The sequence below is a fragment of the Macaca mulatta genome, chromosome 20 (genome assembly GCF_049350105.2).
Source record: "Macaca mulatta isolate MMU2019108-1 chromosome 20, T2T-MMU8v2.0, whole genome shotgun sequence".
In the NCBI taxonomy this organism is placed as follows: domain Eukaryota; kingdom Metazoa; phylum Chordata; class Mammalia; order Primates; family Cercopithecidae; genus Macaca; species Macaca mulatta.
This window is the reverse complement of record NC_133425.1, coordinates 19,085,662-19,110,592: the sequence shown is the minus strand read 5'-3', so window position 1 is coordinate 19,110,592 and position 24,931 is coordinate 19,085,662. Positions and strand designations below refer to the sequence as shown.

Here is a 24,931-nt window from a genome sequence, read left to right as displayed (position 1 = left end):
AGTTCAGATCTCCTCTTTGGAACTGCAGTACTTGCGAGAATAATATCCTTTCTCATCCTGCCATCATCTTTGGATAGTGTCCAACTTTCAAATCACATTTTCCCTGAAAGGCCAGATCAGGAAAGTAAGAGAAAGACAAGATTACCTTGTTAATACACAAGGACAAGCTGTAATGGAATTAAAAACAATCAAAGGGAGATTCAAAAAACCTCTCTGGTCTTGTTCTGGAAGCTCTCAGAAGCATAAAACATCGGCCATCAATTCTGAAGGGGAAGCTAAACAAACAGCCTGGGTTTTTAATAAGAATTGTACAAAGTGCTTTATGGGACTAAGACTCCCAGCTGCAGTACTTATAAAATTAGCTTTGACATGGGAGGGCAAGAAATAGCACGGCGAATCTCAGAACGTGAAAACTTCTTCATGCTCTGCTGGCTTGAAGGGTAGTAAATATAAAAAATCAGTTTCTCATTTAACAGCCAGGATTAAAATTTGCATAAAACTAAGTAGCCTAAAACAAACAAACAAAAAAAAAAAACTAAACTAAATCACCTGTATTTTTCCTATCGCTTTGGTCCATGCTAGTTTGGATGTGATTTGTCCCAACCAAAACTCATGTTGAAATTTGATCCACAATGTGGCAGTGTTGGGAGGTGTCTGGATGATGGAGGTGGATCCCTCATGAATAGATGAATGCCCTCCTGCTGGACGAGTGAGTTCTCACTTTCTGGGGAATGGGTTAATTCCCAAGAAAGTGTGTTGTTAAAAACTGTCTGGCCTCCTCAGTTTGACTCTTTTGCATCCTGTCTAACCATGCAATCTCTTTGACATGTCCACTACCCTTCTACTTTCCACCATGGGTGGAAGCAGTGTGAGGCCTTCATCAGATACAGCTGCCCAATCCTGGACTTTCCAGCCACCAGAATTGTGAGATAAATAAATCTCTTTATAAATTACCAGTCTCGGGTATTTTGTTATAGCAACACAAAACAGATAAGACAATTTACATGCCATACAACTCATAATTTTAACATGTATGATCCAGTAAATTTAAGTATAGATTGTGCAACTATCACCACTGATTCTAGAACATTTTTACCACATGAAAAAACTCTGTATCCATTAGGAGTTACTCCCTATTTCTCCCCATCCCCGCCCCTCCAGCCCTAGATGACCACTAATCTACCTTCTGTTTCTATGGGCTTGCCTGTTCTGGACATTTCATGTAAGTGGAATAATACAATATATGACCTTTTGTGTCTGGCTTCTTTCACTTAGCATGATTTGCATGATTTTTTAAAATTGTGGTAAAATACACATAATATAAAATTTGCCATTTTAACTTTTTTTTTTTTTTTTTTTGGAGACAGAGTCTCACTCTGTTGCCCAGGCTGGAATGCAGTGGCGTGATCTCAGCTCACTGCAAGCTCTGCCATCTGGGTTCAAGAGATTCCCCTGACTCAGCCTCCCATGCCCGGCTAATTTTTGTAGTTTTAGTAGAGACAGGGTTTCCCCATCTTGGCCAGGCTGGTCTTGAACTCCTGATCTCATGATTTGCCCGCCTCAGCCTCCCAAAGTGCCAGGATTACAGGTGTGAGCCACCGTACCTGGCCAAACCTTTTTTTGTTGTGTTTCTCAAAGTTGCCCAGGCTTGAGTGTTCTGGTGCTCTCATAGCTCATTGCAACCTCAAACTCCTGGACTCAAGCGATCCTTCCACCTTGGTCTCCCAAAGAGCTGAGACACAGATGGCATGAGCCATTGTGCCTGGCCCCATGTTAACCATTTTGAGAAGACATTCCATTGACATTAAGTACATTAATATTGTTGTTCAATAATCAACATCATCCATTTCCAGAACTATTTTCATCTTCCCATACTGAAACTCTGGACCCAAGCATAATGTTTTTAAGGTTCATCCGTGTTGTATCACGTATCACTACTTCATTCCTTTTTACAGCTGAGTAAGGTTAAGTGCGTTGTTTGGGTATATTGTCATTTTGTTCAGTTGATGGACATGAGTTGTTTCCACTTTTAGTTATTATGAACATTCACGTACAATGATTGAACATGGTTTTTTTTTCTTTTCTTTTTTCTTTTTGAGACGCAGTTTCGCTCTTGTTGCCCAGGCTGGAGTGCAATGGCACGATCTCGGCTCACCACGACCTCCGCCTCCCAGGTTCAAGGGATTCTCCTGCCTCAGCCTCCTGAGTAGCTGGGATTACAGGCACGTGCCACCACGCCTGGCTAATTTTGTATTTTTGGTAGAGATTAGTTTCTCCGTGTTGGTCAGGCTGGTCTGGAACTCCCAACCTCAGGTGATCCGCCTGCCTTGGCCTCCTAAAGTTCTGGGATTACAGGCGTGAGCCACTACACCCGGCACCCACACCACGCCCAGCTAAGAAGAGGTTTTGCTATGTTGACCAGGCTGGTCTCAAACTCTTGGACTCAAGTGATCCACCCACCTCGGCCTCCCAAAGTGCTGGGATTGCAGGTGTGAGCCACTACACATGGCCATGTTTTCATTTCTGTTGGGTTAATACTCAAGAGAGGAATTGCTGTATCCTATCTGTTTAACTGGGGAACTACCAAATTGTTTCCTGAAATGTCTACACCATTTTTACATTCCTATCAGCAAGATATTGATGCAGGATTTTTGTTGGCCACTTTGCCAACCAGGGAACTCCATGAATGGTGATGCCCTCCACCTGGGCCTCACTTGGCCTCAGACCTGCTGCAGGAGGCACCCCGCCCACTTGGTCCGCTGGCTGCACCTGATTTGCACACCAGCTCAGCCTGTGGCTGGACCAGGTGTGCCACAGCCCACCTGTGTTACAGCTCGTACATGCATTTGATGGTTCCCAAGTTCTTATCCTGAATCCAAGAAGGATGAGGTTATGCTGACAATCAAAAAGCAAGGATGATGAAGAAGAATTTTACTGAGTGATGGAACAGCTCTCGGCAGAGAGGGGACACGAGGGTGGTCCCCCACGTGATGTTGGTTCATCGCTCCCCCAGTCTGGCTGGGTCCAGGGCTTTTATGGGCTCAGAATGGGGAAGCGCATACTGACTGGTTTCTGAGTACGCAAAAAAGGGTAAAACAAAGGCACCAAAGTTGGGCACAACAGTGTAAAAAAACAATTAAGGAAGGGTAGATATATGTAAAATAGGTGAAGCGTGGGGATCAGAGGAAAGCATGCCAGACAGGAAGACCGGTTCTCAATCCAGTCTGTGGATTTACCTGGGACTTGTAGTTTTGCTTTCAGGCTTTAAACTGTCTTTGGTTTGAGAGTCGGGTTTCACCAGGAATCCACCCCTATCTGCCTAGGCATGTGACTGCCTCCTGCTATTCTCCTCTCTCAAGAGGTACATCTAATTGCCGTTAGGATAAAGACCATGATCACTCTTAACTGCTTCCTGCTGACAGGGGGCGCTGTTCTTGGAAAACGGCAGTCAGAGCTCGCTCAGAGGGCTATCTAAGGGTCCCTGGTAAAAGGGGCAATCGTCTGAGATTCCGGTTGGTGTTTGATGACCTCTAGGTGGGAAGAGACAAACCAGGTTATTAGAAGACATGAAAAAAAAAAAAACATGGGGGTAAGGACAGCACAAAAATCCTGAGGCTGCCAACACACCCAGGTAACTTGTGGCTAGAGTTATGTCTGCTAAAATCTGGGTGCAAAGAGCTTGGCTTTGGTTAGCTTCCCTGGCCTTATTTTCCCAAAGAAACCTCCAGGTTATGGGCACCTCATTTACCCCTATCGCCTGGCAGGATTTGCAGGATAGTTGCCCAGAACTAGAATATTGATCCAGATTTCTTTTTTTTTTTTTTTTTTTTTTTTTTTGAGATGGAGTCTCGCTCTGCCGCCCAGGCTGGAGTGCAGTGGCCGGATCTCAGCTCACTGCAAGCTCCGCCTCCCGGGTTTACACCATTCTCCTGCCTCAGCCTCCCGAGTAGCTGGGACTACAGGCGCCCGCCACCTCGCCCGGCTAGTTTTTTGTATTTTTTAGTAGAGACGGGGTTTCACCGTGTTAGCCAGGATGGTCTCGATCTCCTGACCTCGTGATCCGCCCGTCTCGGCCTCCCAAAGTGCTGGGATTACAGGCTTGAGCCACCGCGCCCGGCCTGATCCAGATTTCTATATTACCCATCCCTTGTTTCTTCTGAGTTGCAGCCAGAGATCACTAGTTGGTTCACAGGAATAAACAGGGTTAGTCTAAAATACAGACAAAAACTTAAAAACAACTAATAAGACCAGAATTTAATGACAAGTGCAGTAAGTTTTGAAATAATTTTTCTCTCTCCAGCCCTCATTTTTGTTAAAAACAAATAATAATAGGATTGTTTGCAAAATAAACTTTAGTCTTATACTTGGCCTGATTATTTGCATAAAGTACAGCAAGAATAATTATTTTTCATATATGCTTTTAAAATTGGCTCTAATGGAATTCTGTTCCATAAGGAATATCAGAAAAGACTTTTTAAAGTCAAGCCCAGCAATGGGTTTGTACCCTCAAATACCTATGAGTTGGATAAATTCCTCTCTTCTTGAGGTCCCAAGATAACTTGGGGCTCCTGGACCTGTTAGAAAGTGACATTCTTTACTCATCATGAGGAAGGAGAGAGACCCTCTCATATTGTTTTATACTCAGTACCTGTTTTAAGAAAAAAAACAAGGAAGTAAAACCAATGCCCAGTGCCAGGCCCGAAACCAGGCCTGGGCCTGCCTGGGTTAAACCCAGTAGTTAAAAATCAACTCATAACTTAGAAACTGATGTTATTGATAGATTCCAGACATTGTATAGAAGCACATTGTGAAACTCCCTGCCCTGTTCTGTTTCTCTCTACCAGTGCATGAAACCCCCGTCACGTATCCCCTAGATTGCTCAATCAATCACAACCCTTTCATATGAAATCTTTAGTGTTGTGAGCCCTTAAAAGGGACAGAGATTGTGCACTCAGGGAGCTTGGATTTTAAGGTAGTAGCTTGCCAATGCTCCCAGCTGAATAAAGCCCTTCCTTCTACAACTCGGTGTCTGAGAGGTTTTGTCTACGGCTCGTCCTGCTGCAATCACAGGTTAGGAGCCCTGTACAAGGACTGTAGACAAGGTATGAGGCCAGTTTCTCCAAGAAACTTTTTTTTGGCTCTGCAAGTCAAGCTTGATTCCTTAAAGGGAAGCACACCCTTCTATCAGAAACTGATAAAACAACCAGTTTCTCCAATTGTGTCCTGTTGCAAAAGAAAGTGGATTCTTGTTGCACTTACGCAAATGACTACATTGCCATAAGAATACTCACAAATAGTTTCCAAATTCTAGAGAAACCAGCAGAGGAACAAATACACTCCAAATTTTGTTCACAGGAGTATACCTTACTCAATTGTTAAATGCTGTAAATAGTTCAAAATAAAAGTTTTCTTGACTCTGAAAAACAAAAGATCAGCAATGTTTTAAGCAAAAAGTTAAACGGATTACCTGTTTTCTATTAGTTCAGCCCATTCAGTTAACTCTTGTTCTGCCTGATAAATTCATGAATATTTCAGCTCTTCATGAGTCCTGAATATTTTTCCTTTATTCTAATATCACAATCTAAAGATATTGGAAATCTGCATTTAAGAGCACCTAAGTTCTATAGCTGATTACAAACCACCTCTTGAAGAGGATCAAAACAAGACTATGATTGTCTGTGAACGACAAGATGTCTTTAGACAGTCTCAGTCAAAAACACGATTGACAAATTTCATTATTTCTGTGGTTTACAATAACATAATAATCCTAATTCAAATTGATATCATATACTTAGAGATTAGAATTTTAGAAATCTCATACAATTTTGGAACACATATTAATGTTATTCACTAAAATGTAACCTGAAGAAGATTAAACATTATTTTTATTTTGGCAATCCCATGTAATTAAACATGTCAAATAATCCAGGGGCCCTCTGTTGGCATCCAAAAGTTAGGGGTCAAAAAAGACAACCTCGAAGCTAAAGTTTGATTTGGGGAAGCCTACTGAACATGTTAAAGGCTTAAAACACTTGATACTATAAAATAGAATTCCAGGTTATCATTAGCCAAAATGATGACTCAAAAACTTTTTTTTAAGGCACAAAACCTTTACTCATTAAAAGGGAAGACAACTTTCCAAACAATTTGTCTCTTGCCTTTCCCTTCTTTTTTTGGTAGTTTATTTGCAAGGCAAACAAAAATCTTTCATTATCCTTTACTATTACATAAAAATCTTGTTCAAGAGAGTCAAATTTCATCCTTGCATCAGTCTACTATTAATGTCATCCCCAATTTTTAATAGTACCTTATAGATAAATCTATCCAATCTTAACTAGTTTGAACATGAGGTGAGATTCTTGTAAACCTTTTATAACCCTCTACAAATTCTTGTTAAAGAGCAGACCAGTGCCTTAAGAAAACCTTCTTGTGCTTTTATTTCAAGGTTCAATTTACAGAAAAACCAAATAATATCCCTTTGAATTTAATCAGTATCTTCACACAGAGCATTTATTTTATAAGATTAATTTTTACAAACCATCCACAACTTGTTCAAACCTTTAGGTTTATCTTATCTAATTTCAAACAAACACCCAGCCTTAATTTATTACAATTATGATTTGTAGACTTTCACCCAATTACATAAAATTAAATTCACTCTTGGTTGAGGAAGAGAGAGAGGTAGCAGAGGATTAATCCAAATGATCCTGGTGTCCACTACCCTTCAAAGCCAGACCCTGGTGGGGCAAGTCCTGCCAAGTCATCAGGTGCTGATTAAACACAGAGGACTGGGTGGGACACAAATTCCTAAAATGTGGTTCTTTCCCAGAAACATCTTATAATCTAGTTCAGCGCCTTGCAGCTCCAACTCACATCAGAATCACCTGGGAGCTTCTGAAACCATTCTGACCCTGAACTCCACCCTAAATAAATCAAAACTCTTGGTCCACAAACTGAAAAAAAAAGTTTAATCTCCATGGGACATTCTAATGGGCAGCCAGAGAGGAGATCCACTGATCTAGATTTTTCATACATCACTTAAAAATTTGCAAATTATAAAATATTTCATTAAAGTATGAAAATTTGAATCAGTTTGGGGTTTTTTTTTGGGGGGGGTGGTAAAAGACCTTAAGGAAAAGATCGTAATTCAATTTCACAAATAATCCACAACTTAGTATAGTCTTCAATGGAAGCAACACGCCCGTCTTAGTCTGTTCAGGCTGCTATAACAAAATAACACAGTCAGTCGGGTGTGGTGGCTCACGCCTGTAATCCCAGCACTTTGGGAGGCCTAGGCAGGCAGATCACGAGGTCAGGAGATCGAGACCATCCTGGCTAACATGGTGAAACCCCGTCTCTAATAAAAATACAAAAAAATTAGCCGGGCACGATGGCGGGCACCTATAGTCCCAGCTACTCGGGAGGCTGAGGCAGGAGAATGGCGTGAACCCAGGAGGCAGAGCTTGCAGTGAGCCAAGATCGTACCACTGCACTCCAGCCTGGGTGACAGAGTGAGTGAGACTCAAAAATACCACAGTCTGGGTGGCTTATAAACATCAAACATTTATTGCTCAGTCCTAGAGGCTGGGAAGTCCATGATCAAAGTCCTAGTTGGTGTGTGCTTGTGAAGGGTCTGCTTCCTCAGAGCCCACACCCCTTGAAGTCTCACACTGTGGAGAGGATGAGGTGTCTCTCTAGGACCTTTCATAAGGCACTAATCCCATTCATGAGGGCTCCACCCTCATAACCTCACACTTCCCAAAGGCCCCACCTTCTATCAACTTGAGGGTGAAGATTTCATCATATGAATTCTGGGGAGACACAGACATCCAGACTGTAGCACTTTCCCACCCCTTATCACCCACAATTCAGAACGGAAACGATGGTCTTTCACTTACTTGATGGACTTCATAGTTCTGCTTGGCCAATCTCAAATACTCTCATGTTTCCAATTATCTTTTGTTATCAGTAAATCAAACTGTTTTTTCTCCTAAAGATTCCCGTTACATTATTAATGATTTCTCCTTGATGTTTTAGGAGAAAATGAGCCTGGTGAGGTGGCTCACACCTGTAATCCCAGCACTTTGGGAGGTAGAAATGGGAGGATCACTGAGTCCAGGAGTTAGAGACCAGCCTGGCAACATAGTGAGACTTCGCCTCTACAAAAAAATAGAAAGAATTAGCCAGGTGTGGTGGCGCACACCTGTAGTCCCAGCTACTTGGAAGGCTGAGGTGGGTGGATTGCTCGAGGCTGGGAGGTCGAGGCTGCAGTGAGCTGTGACCCAGCCTGGGCAAAAGAGTGAGACCCTGTCTCCAAAAAAAAAAAATGTATATATATATATACACACACACACGTATGTAAAAGAAAAACATGTATATAAAAGAAAATTAAGTATGAGACCAAACAAGGTTCAGCTTTGTTTGCTGTGACTTGAACAAGGCTGGTGACCTGTCGGTCTCATGGCAGAAAACACAACCCAGAGAAAAATCAACACTGCAGTTTTTTTTTTTTTAAAAAGAAACCTTATAATTAACAAAATTCACATTGTACAAAAGTACAATGATAACTGTACACTTGTTTCTCTGCAAATGTCACTTGGTAAATTACTGTCATCTTTCATAGGCAGGCATAACTGGACACACTTTACAATCTTTCTGATAAATATATCGCCACTTTGCATCCAGCTTGGATAACGCTCTTCAGGACGGCATAGGCTGGAGCCTGTTAAAAACAATAAGCAAACAAAGAAACATGTTTGTGCTCATTTTTGGGTGTAAGATTCAGCGCTGGCAGGGCAGGCTTTGGATTTCTCGGGATGAGAAATAGATCTAAGGAACAATTTATTTTAGTTTCGAAGAAAGCTATTCAAAATGTTGGAATGCCTCTGCTACTGCCAAAGCATTGGAGTCATCCAGATTCTCACAGGGAAAGAAATGAAGCTCCTGGGAGGCCAAGGCGGGCAAATCATCTGAGGTCAGGAGTTCAAGACCAGCCTGGCCAATACAGCGAAAACTCGGTCTCTATTAAAAACAAAAAATACAAAAATTAGCCAGGCATGGCGGTGTGTACCTATAATCCCAGCTACTTGGGAGGCTGAGGCAGGAGAATCGCTTGAACCCGGAAGGCAGAGGCTGCAGTGAGCCAAGACTGCACCACTGCACTCCAACATGGGCGACAGAGTGAGACTGTCTCAAAAAAAAAAAAAAAAAAACAAAAAACGTTCCTGGGGAAAACGAGAAGGGATAAAGCAAGAAAGGAGATTCCCAATCTGGAACAATAACGCATTTCCTTGCTTTTTGTCAAAGCAACATCATTGGTTTTCTCTCCCTTTGGCTGTCGCTTTAAAATTTATTCTTCTGGGAACAGAAACCTCAACCTCCCAAATAAGGAGTCCCAAAGCAGAACAGGTAACAGTAGGGCCCTACCAATTCGGCATCATGTTCAAGGCCTGTGTCATGGTGCTCAAGCTCTTCATCCCGAAATTTCTTTATCACCTGGTTAAATAAAAAGACACCAAAGCAAGTTAGCCTTCCAACTCTCCTACTGTTCCATTTCATTTTGGAGGCTAAAGCCTCTTATTATGGCCTAAGACAGGGAGGCCAGCTTTTCCTCTAAAGGGCCAGGGAGTAAATACTTTGTCCCAACTACCCAACTCTGCCACTGTAAACAGAAAACCAGTGCGAGACAAGCAAATGGACATGCTTGCGTTCCAATAGAAGTTTATTTAAAGAAACAGGTGGCTGGCCACAGGCCATAGTTTGCCAACCTCAGATTTAGACTCTAAAAAACTAAACAGTTCCCTTATTTGCTGTGGAAAATTATCTCAGGATATCTATTCATTTATTTAATCTAAAGGGTTCCTGCTCACGCATCTGGTCAGAATCTACCAATGATAAAGAAGTGGGCCAGGTACGGTGGCTCACGCCTGTAATCCCAGCACTTTCGGAGGCCAAGGCAGGAGGATCACCTGAGGCCAAGGCAGGAGGATCACCTGAGGAGTCCAACACCAGCTGGTCAACATGGTGAACCCCATCTCTACTAAAAATACAAAAATTAGCTGGGCATGGTGGTGTGTGCCTGTAATCCCAGCTACCTGGGACGCCGAGGCAGGAGAATTGCTGGAACCCGGGAGGCGGAGGCTGCAGTGCAGGTGGAGACCACTGCACTGAGAGAACGAGACTCCATCTCAAAAAAAAAAAAAAAATGAACAGCACCAGGTGGTGTGGCTCACACCTGTAATCTCAGCACTTCGGGAGGCAGAGGCAGGAGGATCACTTGAGCCCAGGAGTTCAAAACCAATCTGGGCAACAGAGAGAGATACTGTCTCTACGAAAAATTCAAAAAATTAAAAATAAAAGAAGTGAACAGGACAGGGCTCAAGAGACAAGGGTTCTGGCCAGATGTGGTGGCTCATGCCTATAATTCCAGCACTTTGGGAGGCCGAGGAGAGAGGATCACCGGAGCCCAAGAGTTCAAGACCAGCATGGAAAACATGGTGAGACCCCATCTCTTAAAAAAAAAAAAAGGCCGGGAGCGGTGTCTCACGCCTGTAATCCCAGCACTTTGGGAGCCGAGGTGGGCGGATCACCTGAGGTCCGGAGTTCGAGACCAGCCTGACCAACATGGAGAAACCCCATTTCTACTAAAAATACAAAATTAGCTGGGTGTGGTGGCGCATGCCTGTAATCCCATCTACTCCAGAGGCTGAGGCAGGAGAATGGTTTGAACCCAGGAGGCGGAGGTTGCTGTGAGCCACATCACGCCATTGCACTCCAGCCTTGGCAATGAGAGCGAAACTCCATCTCAAAAGAAAAGAAAAAAAAAAAATTAGCTGGGTGTGGTGGCATGTACCCATAGTCCCATAGCTACTCAGGAGGCTGAAGTGGGAGGATCACTTGAACCCAAGAGTTTGAAGATGTAGTGAGCTATGACTGTGCCACTGTACTCCAGCCAGGGCAATAGAGCAAAATCCCATCTCTAAATAAAAAGAAAAAAAGACTAAGGAGACAAGGGTTCTAGTCCCAGCTCTGTCTGTGCTGTATGGCCAGGGCAGATGGGTTCACCTCTCTGTTCCTCAGTTTGCTCACCTTTAAACTGAGGCTCTAAACCCCCACCATCCCCTAACAATCTCTAGTATGTTTTCCTCTTACCCAATTGCTATCTGCCCTTTTCTCCTTGAGCAGCCCTGTTTTAGAGCATGGACAAATACCTGAAGAAGTTCCTTGTATTTTTCAGGGTCCTCCTCCATCAGCTTCCTGATCTGGTTGTTGTAGTGATGTGCTATGCTCTCTTCCACCGCCACGGTGCAGGCCATTGCACCTTCCTTCCCGAGCAAGGCGGTCCCTGCCCCTGGGATTGTTAAACCCAGACCAGAAAAGAAAGAAGCAGATATGACTGGTAATGGAGATCATCTGTGGCCAGGGCTTCTCAACCTCTGCACCAGACACTGGGCTGGGTCATTCTTTGTGTGCCCCATGCATGGTAGGATATTTAACTGCATCCCTGACCTCTACCAACTAGATGCCAGCAGCGCCAACTAAGTTTTGACAACCAAAACTGTCCCGAGGGCTGGGCGCGGTGGATCACACCTGCAATCCCAGCCCTTTGGGAGGCCGAGATGGGCGGATGACCTGAGATCAGGAGTTCGAGACCAACCTGGCTAACATGGTGAAACCCTGTCTCTACTAAAAATACAAAAATTAGTCAATGTGGTGGTGGGCACCTGTAATCCCAGCTACTTGGGAGGCTGAGGCAGGAAAATCGCTTGAAGCTGGGAGGCGAAGGTTGCAGTGAGCCAAGATCGCGCCACTGCACTCCAGCCTGGGTACAGGGCGAGACTCCATTTCAAAAAACAAAAAGTACCTAGATATTGCCACATGTCCTCGTCAGGGGGGCAAACTCACCCTGAGGGAGAACCACTGTTTTAAGAGTGACTGGATCTCAGTGTTAAACCTGGAATTACATAGTAAGAAAAGCCATTCTCTTTTCAATGCTGTTTTATCCTGACTGTGGCCAAGAGAAAGTCAGCATTTGGGGTGAATATATCTTTGATCTTTTATACCATTTACTCTTCTCCCTTTTCTAAAAGAGTGAACAGACCTCAGGTTGAGAATCTTTGTCAGGGAATAGTATTTGGCTGCAATTGAATTATACTAGCTTTTTTTTTCTGTTGTTTATTTTTACTGTATTTTCTATTTATAATACGGACATTAGGCCAGGTGTGGTGCCTCACGCCTGTAATCCTAGCACTTTGTGGAGGCCACAGAGGGAGGATGGCTGGAGACCAGCAGTTTGAGACCAGCCTAGGTAACATAATGAGACCCTATCTCTACAAAAAAATAGACCTGTACGTGGTGGCATGTGCCAGTAGTCCAAGCTACTCAGGCTCAGAGGCTGAGGTGGGAGGATCACTTGAACCCAAGAGTTTGAGGTTTCCCTGAGCTACGACTATACCATTGCTCTCCAGCCTGGGCAACAGAATGAGACCCTGGCTCTATTTTTTGTGTTGTTTTGTTTTTTGTTTTTTGTTTTGAGACAGAGTCTCGCTCTGTCGCTCTGTCACCAAGACTGGAATGCAGTAGGCCGATCTCGGCTCACTGCAACTTCCACCTCCGAGGTTCAAGCAGTTCTCCCACCTCAGCCTCCCAAGTGGCTGGGATTACAGGCCTGCACCACCACACCCAGCTAATTTTTTGTATTTTTAATAGAGATGGGGATTTCACCAGGTTGGTCAGGCTGGTCTCGAACTCCTGACCTCATGATCTGCCCGCCTCAGGCTCCCAAAGTGCTGGGATTATGGGTACAAGCCACCACGCCTGACCTTTTTTCTTTTTAAGTACTGACATTAAGATTCTATCTTAAATAAATTTAAGCCACACACCAAAAAAGGTAGTCAATTTAACTCTGGAAAAATATGAAGTAAACAGAATGAGGTCGTAAGAGGACATAGCAAGAATTGTGAACATGATACCTGAAGGATGTAATCATTCTAGATCCCCAAGCTTGCATAAGCTCTTCTAGAGAGACACGTACCCAGTGCAAAACCCAGCACGTTCCAAAAGGGCATCAGAACTGTCGGCCGGACCCTGAACGTAACCATCAACTCACTGAACTTTTTCAAATGGTCCTTTTCTTGATCCCACATTTTCTGTAAGAAACATAAAAATAAAGACATGCAAGAATTCCATAGAGGCCTCCCACTCATCCAAGCAGCATACAGGAAGCAAAATAGAAACGGAGAAAATGATGGGAACTGCTGTCTCTGCCATTCCCCTCAAAACGTCAATGGAAAAAGTAAGACATCAGAGTAAAGGAATCTTTGACAAAGAGAAGATAGCACCGAGAATACAAAACAATCTATTATCTCAATTCCAGGTAAGACTGCCATGAGCTACAGTTCCAGCGCAAGTCTCTCAGGCCCACAATGTGCCTAGTAAATAACAAGGGTCCACACGCATAAGAAAAGACATGTTTAACCCATTTCAAAATCAGGAAGGCGGAACATTAGCTGTTGTGTAATTTCCTTCCAGACTACTAGAATAGTATCATCTTGTTGTTGTTGTGGTTTGCTTGTTTTAAGACAGGGTCTCACTCTCTCACCAAGACTGTAGTGCGGTAGCAAGCTCATGGCTCACTGCAGCCTCAACCTCCAGGCTCAAGTGATCCTCCAACCTCAGCCTCTCAAATTAGCTGGGATCCTCCAACCTCGGTCTCTCAAATTAGCTGGCTAATTTTGTTGTGTGTGTGTGTTGGGGGTGGGAGATTTGCTGCTTTTTTTTTTTTTTTTTTTTTTGAGACGGAGTCTCACTCTGTTGCCCAGGCTGGAGTGCAGTGGTGCAATCTCAGCTCACTGCAACCTCTGCCTCCCAGGTTCAAGCAATTCTCCTGCCTCAGCCTCCCGAGCACTGGGACTACAGGCGTGCACCACCATGCCTGGCTAATTTGTTTTGTATTTTTAGTAGAGACAAGGTTTTACCTTGTTGGCCACGCTGGTCTCGAACTCCTGACCTCAGGTGATCCATCCGCCACAGCTTCCCAAAGTGCTGGGATTACAGCTGTGAGCCACTGCACTCAGCTAATTTTTGTATTTTTTGTAGAGACGGGGTCTCGTCATGTTGCCCAGGCTGGTCTCAAACTCCTGGGCTCAAGCAGTCCATTGGCCTCGGCTTCCAAAGTGCTGGGATTACAGGCGGAAGCCACAACACCCGGCCCCAATTATTATTTACATCAGAGGAAAAAGGGAGAATGCTAGCTGCGGCTAACACTTAGATGGCACTTCCTAAGTGCCAGGAGCCATCAAAGAGCTTTATGCAAGCAATTCATTCAATCCACACAAACCCTGTGAAGGACACACTATGACTGCATACCTGTCTATGTACTATATGTCTCTGTGCTTTATCCATAAAAAGAACAATATGCTTTTTGCTCTCCATCTCTCCACCAAGAACCAACTTTCGCTCTCCTGGAGACAATGGCATCTCCCTGGGGAACGCCTGACCTCCCGCGATTCATTACTTGAAGGCCTTTGGATCTGCCCATTCGGTAGACCAGGGTGAGGGAGATGAAGAAGCACCCACCTGAATGACTGGCCCGACGCTTGTCCGACCCAGGACGGCCATCTGCCCGGCATAGATGCGGTTTGCTCCATATTCGCCCGCATGATCCACCCGGATTATTCGATCCACAACTGCCCGATTGATATTGTCTAAGGTCATTCCTGAACTGCGAAATCTGACAATGATCCTTCTTCCATAAGCTGAAATGCAAGTGTTTATTCTTCGTTACGTTCAGGTAAAATCCCAATGTTCCTTTTACAGACGGAAGAAAGGGCACTTTGGGATGGAGGTCACAAACGAGCTCCCCGTGGGCCAGGCATGCCCATAAATGTACTCTGTTTAACCTACAGTGTTAAAAAAGAGGATTCTACCTAAAGATCTGGATTTCTGGCTTCACTTTAAGTGTATGAAGATCTGGAAATGCTGAGCCTATCTTCTTACCAGGCAGTTAACATGGCAGCCGCTTCTCGATGGGCATGGTCCTCCAGTTCACCGGCCCTCTGGCACGTTTCCCCCAGCACATGCTGTACAGGATAGGCCCGTAGAGAGCTTTCAAAAACACGGTGCTCTTCCCCAATCGATCTCTGGGAGGAGGCTCTCTGAATTGACATTTTTTAGAAGCTATGTGCGTAAGTCTTTGCTTCAGCCAAGGCTGAGAACCACAGACTAAGTTCTCTTAAAACCCACACCTGCCGGGCGCGGTGGCTCAGGCCTGTAATCCCAGCACTTTGGGAGGCCAAGGCGGGTGGATCACAAGGTCAGGAGATCGAGACCATCCCGGCTAACTTGGTGAAACCCCATCTCTACTAAAAATACAAAAAATTAGCCAGGCGTGGTGGCGGGCGCCTGTAGTCCCAGCTACCAGGGAGGCTGAGGCAGGAGAATGGCGTGAACCCAGGAGGCGGAGCTTGCAGTGAGCTGAGATCGCGCCACTGCACTCCAGCCTGGGCGACACAGCGAGACTCCGTCTCAAAAAAAAAAAAAAAAACCCACACCTGTCCGGGCGCAGTGGCTCACGCCTGTAATCCCAACACTTTGGGAAGCCAAGGAGAATGAATCACCTGAGGTCAGGAGTTTGAGACCAGCCTCACCAACATGGTAAAACCCCATCTCTACCAAAAATACAAAAATTAGCTGAGTGTGTTGGTACACGCCTTTAATCCCAGCTACCTGGGAGGCTGAGGCAGGAGAATAGCTTGAACCTGGGAGGCAGAGATTGCAGTGAGCCGAGATCGTGCCACTGCACTCCAGCCTGGGCAACAGAGTGAGACTCTGTCTAAAACCAAACAAACAAACAAAACAACAGAGAAAAAATTTTAAAACCCCACACCCTTGGGCATTCGACTTTGAGACTAGCCTTAGAGTCTAGATTTCACCTCATTATGGTCCAAAATTAATTCAAAGGAACTCTTATCTTCAAAATGTAAATTCTTCATGACAGATTACATTTTATCTTTAAAAATAAATCTCCTAACCTTAACACTTTAATTATATTCGCTGAGCCTTATATTAGAGTAACTCAAGAGGCTTTTTCCCCTGCAAGGAAGCGTTTTGCAGCATTCTTAGGTGTGTAAGGTGTATTCACCTCATTTTGCAGATACGGAAAATAGAAACCTAGGGGTCATTTAGTTTGTAATGGTAGCTTCGATCTGCACTGGTATCACTTTTTGTTTTGAGACAGACTCTGGCTCTGTCGCCCAGGCTGGAGTGCAATGGTATGATCTCAGCTTACTGCAAACTCCACCTTTCGGACTCAGGCAATTCTCCTGTTTCAGCCTCTAGAGTAGCTAGGATTCCAAAGTAGCTAGGACTACGGGCATGCACCATCATGCCCAGCTACTTTTTTGTATTTTAGTAGAGACAGGGTTTCACCATGTTGCCCAGGCTGGTCTCGAACTCCTGAGCTCAAGTAATCCTCCCCTGTCGGCTTCCCAAAGTGCTGCGATTACAGGCGTGAGCCACCGCCCCCAGTCAGCACTGGCATCACTTTGTAATGTTTCAGCGCTCTTAGGCCGTGACTACCATGTCTTTAATGCATACGTCTTTTCACTTAGGCTAACTTCAACATCCAGCGAATATGTGGAAAAAATTCATTTTGGATACATATGTGGTTCTTTCATGACAAAGTCTTGGGTGTTTTGGACACGAGGTGATGAGGTGGGTTGGTGAAATTTGGGGTGGCTCTGCACTTGAAATCTTCTACTAGATGGGGCTGTAAATGTCACACTTTTAATAAAGAAGTGTGGACGTAAGTTCTGAAGCATAATGACCCAGCTTTGGTCCATTCCTCGGCATGATCCCCTTCATCTCACTGAGCATATCTGACTCAAAAGACGGATAGGCCCGGTGCGGTGGCTCACGCCTGTAATCCCAGCACTTTGGGAAGCCCAGGCAGGTGGACTGCTTGAGACCAGGAGTTCAAGATCAGCCTGGCCAACATGGTGAAACCCCATCTCTACCAAAAATATAAAAATTAGCCAGCCATCGTGGTGCGCCTGTAGTCCCAGCTACTCAGGAGGCTGAGGCGGAACAATCAGTTGAACCCAGTAGGCAGAGGTTGCAGTGAGCTGAGATGGTGCCATTACACTCCAGCCTGGGTGACACAGTGAGACTCTGTCTCAAAAAAAAAGAAAAAAAGAAACCAAAAACATGTGTCCCATCTCCAACACTAGCCTTGGGAAAATCAGGATCGACATTTCTTACACATAAAATTGGCAGTAATCATTGGTGACTCATACCTGTAATCCCAGACTTTGATAAGCCAAGGAGGGAGAATCACTTGAGGTCAGGAGTTTGAGACCTGCTCATCATGGCGAAACCCCATCTCTACTAAAATTCAAAAATTAGCCAGGCATGGTGGTGCATGCCTGCAGCCTCAGCTACTTGGGAATCTGAGGCAGGAGAATCGCTTGAACCCAGGAGGCGGAGGTTGCAGTGAGCTGAGATCGCACCACTGCACTCCAGCCTGGGCAACAGAGCAAGATACTGTCTTTTAAAAAAAAAAAAAAAAAGGCAATAATCAGGCTCTTTCCTTTTTAAGGGAAAACACATAATAATAAAATTATCTTACTGAGTTATGAGGATAAAATGAGATATAAGAAGCAAAGTAACTTTATAAACAGAAATGATTCTTATTCTGTTATGCTCACTGGCGAACAGAACAGCATTAAAATTCACATTCAACAACCCTCGGAGTTTTGCCTGCATTGCCACACACTTTAAAATAAAATTGAGGCTGGGTGCTAGAAGCTCTCAAATGCATCACTTTACGTCCATATTTTCCCAACGTGTGAAACACGCCAGTGTGGTACCTATGAAATTTTAAGTGGCTTATGGATATGCAATAAATAACCCCATGTAGTAAGGGGTACTCTTTTAAAATCTCTTGCAATCTTTTTTATTTCATTAAGGAAGATATCTCCATTTACAGCCGGCATATCCTCAACACCTTTCCCACACTTGCTAATTTCCCCTTTGTAACAGAAAGACAGTATTTAATACAATTTCGTAACTTTTTAATTTCAGTTTTTTTTTTTTTTAAATAATTACTCATCCATTTGTGGCAAGTGGCACTGGCTTCCCATTCACCAGAAGGATTTCGTTTCAAGGAAATTAATTTAATTTTAAAATGGGACAGGGCTATACAAAAAAAAAAAAAACACATCTAGTAATCAAAAGTTCAAGCAGTACTGCCATTAGGCAAAAATCCTGAAGGTGGTACACAGTAATTTAACGTTGAGAAAACGACCTCATGACAAAATTTTTTTTTTTTTTTTTTTTTTTGCGGGGATTGGGGAGACAAAGTCTCGCTCTGACACCCAGGCTGGAGTGCAGTGGTGCAATCTCGCCTCAACGCAACCTCTGCCTCCCGGGTTCAAGTGATTCTCCTGTCTCAGCCTCCTGAGTAGCTGGGATTACAGGCACCTGCCATCACGCCCGGCAAATTTTTATTTTTAGTAGAGGCGGGGTTTCACCGTGTTAGCCAGGCTGGTCTCAAACTCCTGACCTCAGGTGATCCTCCAGCCTCGGCCTCCTAAAGTGCTGAGACTACAGGCCGGAGCCACCGCGCCCGGTTTCATGACAATTTTCTAAGGCAGCACAGATGAAACAAGGAAAGCAGGAACCATGGTCCAAAACCATGTCTCTCTACTCCAAATTCGATGATCCTTTTACTACACTGATGGCTCTCAAAGTTTACAGTGCATGCAAATCACCTAAAGGGCCTGTTCACAGACCACAGATACAGACCAAGTAGGTCGGGGTGGGGCCCGACAATCTGTATTTCTAGCGAGCTCCCAGAAGTAGCGGAGGCAGCTGGTCGTCGGGCTACACTTTGCCTGGCAAGGCCCTGGGCAAAGACCACAAAAAGAGAGACTCCCTGAGACGCTAAATTTTCAGTGTCGCCAACTGTCCTCGACTCGGAAAGCTGGCTGCACCTGCCGTGACATCACTGCACAGGTGTGCCATGCGTCACTCCCCAGGCATCACTGCCGAAACCACCCCGTCTTCCCGTCACTCTCGCCACGAACTACAGGCCCCACCCCCGCCCGCCAGCGCCCCGTAAGCTGAAGTCACGCAGTCGCGCTCCGTCGCAGGCCTGTGACGTTACGAACGTCTCCCCCGTGACCTCTTCGACCCAAACCTCAAGCGAAAATTCCCTAGCTTGCTAGCCCAGCGCAGGACTGTGACTGCGCGCATCCCTTTACCTGAGAGCGACCGCCGGGCACCCGGGCGCAGCCGCCACAGGCAGGGAGCCGCCGCCGCCCCGGCGCAACTCATTGCCGGCACAAAAGAGCAACCACTTCGTTGAACGGAGCGGGCCAATACTGCCCTTGGCTCGGACTGATGACGCACAGCAGACGTAAGGCAGGCTCAGCTTGCCCGCGCACCGGTGGGAACGCCCCCTAGCCCCGCGCTAGGGGTTGGATTGGTTAGATACGACAAACAAAAAGATTATATTGGATGGGGTCACTATCAATCACTCGCAAGACCAAGGAAGCCAAGGCGCCTTGGGTTGCCAGGGAGATGAAAATGCTAAATTGCTGTTTCAAAGATCAGGATAGGGTTAGTGATTTCTCACCCAAGTTCCTGGGAAAGAGGATCATGAGGGAATTACTTATTAACAAGGCACGGTATTTCCTGCTTTACCTACGTGGAAGGAGGTTTTTTTTTTTTTAATTTGTATCCTATATCTACTTTAAAATAGTAAGCCTGGGCAACATAGCGAGACCCCGCCTCTACAATTAATTTTAAAAATTAGGTGGGCGTGGTGGAGCACACCTATAGTCCCAGCTATTCGAGGGGCTGAGGCGGGGGAATAGCTTGAGCCCGGGAGCTCGAGGCTGCAGTCAGCCGTGATCCTGCCACTGCACTCCAGCCTGGGCCCTGTCTCAAAAAATATATATATATGTAATATATATATATAATATAAATTATGTAAATTATATGCACCACATGGTTAATGTGTTATATAATGTTGTCTCTATTGGTGGGCTGAAAGCCAACTTTAAACTTCTCCTCAGTCCTTTTCTCTATTTTCAGATTTTCTACAAAGAACATGTTTTATCTCTGGGATCTACCTTACTGTATTGTGTGCATGTGTGCATGTATATTTGTGCAAATTGGAATTTTTTGGGAAGGGAGAGGAAATTTAACAACGTACTTTTAAAAGATCATATAATACAGCAGTCTTAGGAATCTACTCAACAGAAATAATTTTTACATGAGTAATGTACATGAGGGCAAAAATCAAAGATGTATGTCTGCAAGGATATACAACGTTTAATATTGGCACCATCAGGGGGCTGGAACTGGGAGAACGGGGCTTTCACTTTCTACTTTACACCCTTGGATTATTTATATATTTTATCCAAGTTTACTATAAAATGTTTTAAGATGCAATACAATTGTAAAATTATTGAATTCAAGTTTTTAAGTTGTTTTTCTATCACCCTAGTGTTCACATTGACACACCAAAATAATTTAAAATTATGATTAACCCAAATACTTACTACTTAGTGAGGATGTTGTAGCACTCTCATGTAAAACTACTGGGAGTCTGAATCTGGCTCTCAAAAGCCTTAAAATGTTCAGAACCTTTGCTGTAATCCCACTTCTAGGTCTCTGTTTCCTTTTTTGTTTTATTTTTTGTTTTTGTTCTTTTTAGACAGAGTTTTACTCTGTCACACAGGCTGGAGTGCAACGGGGAGATCTTGGCTCATTGGAACCTCTTCCTCCCGGGTTCCAGCGATTCTCCTGCCTCAGCCTCCCAAGTAGATGGGATTACAGGTACACACACCACCACGCCCAGCTGAGACTGGGTTTCGCTGTGTTGGCCAGGCTGATCTCAAATTCCTGACCTCAAATGATCCTCCCACCTCGTCCTCTCAAAGTGCTGGGATTATAGGCGTGAGCCACCGCGCCTGACCTAGGTCTGTTTCTAAGGAGAAAAAATGTTGACAAAGATTTATAGATGTGCCTGTTATTTATTACTGGGAAAATTTGGAAACAAAATATTAAGCAACAATTGAATATCAAAACATTATGTCCGAGTGCAGTGGCTCACGCCTGTAATCCCAACACTTTGAGAGACTGAGGCGAGAGGATCACTTGAGCCCAGGAGTTTAAGACCAACCTGGGCAACATGGTGAGATCCTATCTCTACAGAAAACTTTAAAAATTGGTCAGGCATGGTGGTGTGTGCCTGTGATCCCACCTACTTGTGAGGCTAAAAGGATCACTTGAGCCCAGGAGGCTGAGGCTGCACTGAACCATGATCACACCACTGCATTCCAGCCTGTGCGATAGAGTGAGACTCTGGCTCAAAAAAAAAAAGAAAAAAAGAAAAAGATCTAACTGTATGATATTATGTAGCCCATTGAAATGTTTGTAAAAGCTTTTAATAACAGGAGAAAACACTATCTTTAGATTCTTCAAGAAAACACATATGGCCGGGCGCGGTGGCTCACGCCTATAATCTCAGCACTTTGGGAGGCTGAGGCGGGCAGATTACGAGGTCAGGAGATCGAGACCACGGTGAAACCCCGTCTCTACTAAAAACACAAAAAATTAGCTGGGCGCAGTGGTGGGTGCCTGTAGTCCCAGCTTCTCGGGAGGCTGAGGCAGCAGAATGGCATGAACCCGGGAGGTGGAGGTTGCAGTGAGCCGAGATCGCACCTCTACACTCTAGCCTGGGCCACAGAGCGAGACTCCGTCTCAAAAAAAAAAAAAGAAAAAGGAAAAAGAAAACACGTATTAAGTGAAAAAGAAATGAGAATACCAAAGTTCTTTCCTTCTTTCTCCGTCCTACTTCCCTCCCTCTGTACTTTTTATCTTAAAAGGAATTTTGCCAAGATTAACAGGGGTGCCCATAAATGGTGCTTTTTAACTTTTTGTCTCTGTTGCTTTTGCTGTTCTCTGTATTTGCTATAAAAAACAAGTATTTTTATAATGGCAAAACAAAATTTAGAAAACAAAAATGCATACTGTTCCCTAATTCCATCCCCCTACCCACCAGATTATCCATTAAAAATAAAAAAAAACAGTTTCCGCCAGGCACGGTGGCTCACGCCTGTAATCCCAGACTTTGGGAGGCCAAAGTGGAAGGATCACTTGAGGTCAGCCGTTCCAGACTAGCCCAGCCAACAGGGCAAAACCCCATCTCTACTAAAAGTACAAAAATTAGCTGGGCATGGTGGCGCACACCTGTAGTCCCAGATAGTTGGGAAGCTGAGGCAGGAGAATCACTTGAACCCAGGTTGCAGTGAGCCGAGATCACACCACTGCACTCCAGCCTGGGCAATAGAGTGAGACTCCATCTCAAAAACAAAACGAAACAAAACACGCACACGGCCGGGCACAGTGGCTCACATCTGTAATCCCAGCACTTTGGGAGGCTGATGCAGGCAGACCACCTGAGGTCAGGAGTTTGAGACCAGCCTGACCAACATGGAGAAACCCCGTCTCTACTAAAAATACAAAATTAGCCGGGTGTAGTGGTGCATGCCTATAATCCCAGCTACTCAGGAGCCTGAGGCAGGAGAATTGCTTGAACCTGGGAGGCGTAGGTTGCAGTCAGCTGATATCGCACCATTGCACTCCAGCCTGGGCGACGAGCAAGACTTCATCTCAAAAAAAAAAAAAAAAAAAACCCCACACACAAAACCCAGTTTCCAAAATTTCAGGGAGACTGATATGAGTAATAATACTATTCTGGTCTCCTGTTTAGCCAGTTCTGCATGAATTAAACTCTTTCTCTGTTGCAATTCATCTGTCCTGATGAATGGACTGTATCCAGGCAGCAGGCAAAATGAACCAGTTGGGAAATTACACACATACACCCTCCTTGGCTTCAACAGAGCCAAGGAGCTTTAAAAGCACTCATCTGAGGACTACATTCAACACTTCTTTCTTCTCTGTCATTTTAGGAAAAGGCGAAGAGCAACTTTACAAACTGTTAGAGTTTTCCATCATCACTTGACTGCTGACAAGAAGCCTCTTTGAATTCCAGTATACACGATCACATTTTAAAACCTTCAAGACACCATTTAATCAGGAGTTGTAAGGCACGTTTGTTAGAGAGAGCTGCACTTTAAAAATTATACAGACATCACCTGAGGTTATTAAAGTTATCAAAACATATAAAAACCTTCAAGTAAGAGGTATGCGTATTAGCAGCATTTAACTAAAATTATATCAGTTAGCATATTTCAATATCACTTTTATAATAGGGAAAAAAAGGCGTACATTTTTGTTCATCACACACACACACACACAAATAGAAAACTTGAATATCATCAAGCCTGGTCACAGTGAAAATGTTATATATATTAATATAAAGGCACTGGGCAGAAATGTTTATAATTACAATTTGTTTTTTTTCTTTTCACCTATCTTTTTTTTTTTTTTTTTTTTTAAGATAGGGTCTCCCTCTGTCACCCAGGCTGGAGTACAGTGGCACGATCTCGCTCACTGCAGCCTCCACCTCCCAGGTTCAAGTGATTCTCATGCCTCAGCCTCCCAAGTAGCTAGGATTACAGGCACACGCCACCACGCCTGGCTAATTTTTGTACTTTTAGTAGAGACGGGGTCTTACCACATTGACCAGGCTGGGTCTCAAACTTCTGACTTCAAGTGATCTGTCTGCCTTGGCCTCCCAAAGTGCTGGGATTACAGGCATGAGTCACTGTGCCCCGCAGAATGTATGTTTTTAAGTGAGACTGGAGTGAATCTTTGATTACTCAAAATTCCATGACACCAGTTATTAGATTTAGACAAGATCGGGTGTGTTCAGGGTGGTATGGCCGTAGTTATTAGATTTAGAAACCCATAAACCTTAACAAGTCAGGAAAAGACAGAAAAGCTCATTGGTCTCCCAGTTACAAAAATATCCCACTTTCAATAATACCTTTGTGGAAAAGCAAGAAAATGGCTGTAGGAAAGGGACGAGAAGACATCATTGCTCCTCTGAGTAAGGAGTCAGTCATGTTTGAGTAGTGGAGTGGAGATGGTGGGGAGAATTATTGTTAACAGCAACAGCTTTCTAAAACCTGCACCCAACTTTAAATTCCAGGCTACTCCCCAGGAAACGTGTGGAGCCAGTGAAAGGAAGAAAAACAATGAAAGGAAGGCTTGAAAAGTTCATTACAAAACTACAGTGCTTTGAAAAATATTTCAAAGATATTAAAATGAAAACTGATTACATGAAACAATAACTTAAACTTCTGTTTTTCTGTTAAAAGGTTCACACCTATCCATTTTGGGTAAGCTTACAATGAGGTATTTATTGCATATGGTTTTTGCCATAACGGAAATCTTAAGAGATATTCTACGTTTGTTTTTTTTTTTAGACAGAGTTTTGCTCTTGTTGCCCAGGCTGGAGTGCAACAGTGCAATCTCGGCTCACTGCAAACTCTGCCTCCTGGGTTCAAGCAATTCTCCTGCCTCAGCCTCCCGAGTAGCTGACATTATAGGCATGTGCCACCATGCCCGGCTAATTTTGTATTTTAGTGGAGATGGGATTTCTCCATGTTGGTCAGACTGGTCTTAAACTCCCCACCTCAGGTGATCTGCCCGCCTCGGCCTCCCAAAGTGCTGGGATAACAGGCGTGAGCCACTGCGCCCAGCCACATGTTTTGTGAAATAAAGGCACGTGCATTAAAAATTGTAAGCACGGCCGGGCGCGGTGGCTCAAGCCTGTAATCCCAGCACTTTGGGAGGCCGAGACGGGCGGATCACGAGGTCAGGAGATCGAGACCATCCTGGCTAACACGGTGAAACCCCGTCTCTACTAAAAATACAAAAAATTAGCCGGGCGAGGTGGCGGGCGCCTGTAGTCCCAACTACTCGGGAGGCTGAGGCAGGAGAATGGCGTGAA

At 44.4% G+C, this 24,931-nt stretch overlaps 2 protein-coding genes and 1 long non-coding RNA gene across 18 annotated transcripts in view; 1 reads left to right on the top strand and 2 right to left on the bottom strand.

Annotated features, from left to right (window-relative positions):
• On the bottom strand, positions 1 to 19,384 carry COQ7 (coenzyme Q7, hydroxylase). Of its 4 annotated transcripts, none has more exons than XR_013411886.1 (7): positions 19,263 to 19,384; positions 14,578 to 14,756; positions 13,034 to 13,148; positions 11,211 to 11,350; positions 9,427 to 9,495; positions 7,899 to 8,722; positions 1 to 103 (listed from the first exon to the last, which is right to left on the bottom strand). XR_013411886.1 is itself a non-coding variant. In XM_001083388.5 (6 exons), exons 1-6 carry the CDS (start codon positions 19,333 to 19,335, stop codon positions 8,645 to 8,647), a joined length of 654 nt encoding a protein of 217 aa, XP_001083388.1. In that variant the 5' UTR covers positions 19,336 to 19,384; the 3' UTR covers positions 6,414 to 8,644. The 4 variants fall into 4 exon arrangements, 2 of the variants coding, with proteins under 2 accessions (XP_001083388.1, XP_077842536.1); XR_013411885.1 differs by lacking the exon at positions 1 to 103 and adding an exon at positions 4,242 to 5,416; XM_001083388.5 differs by lacking the exon at positions 1 to 103 and having other exon boundaries at positions 6,414 to 8,722.
• Positions 19,385 to 19,562: 178 nt separating this feature from the next.
• Positions 19,563 to 24,269, top strand: LOC114674480 (uncharacterized). Its single transcript, XR_013411889.1, has 2 exons — positions 19,563 to 19,683; positions 24,128 to 24,269. It is a non-coding gene; the product is annotated as an uncharacterized LOC114674480 (long non-coding RNA).
• Positions 23,080 to 24,931, bottom strand: part of TMC7 (transmembrane channel like 7) — a 70,713-nt gene continuing 68,861 nt past the window's right edge. For 6 of the 13 annotated variants that reach the window (XM_077983341.1, XM_077983343.1, XM_077983344.1 and 3 more), the window contains one exon: positions 24,175 to 24,468. The gene's annotated coding sequence lies outside the window, so the exon portion shown is untranslated. Of the gene's footprint in view, positions 24,505 to 24,931 lie in introns of all 13 variants that reach the window. The other 7 variants (XM_077983345.1, XM_077983349.1, XM_077983351.1 and 4 more) reach the window with 4 other exon arrangements.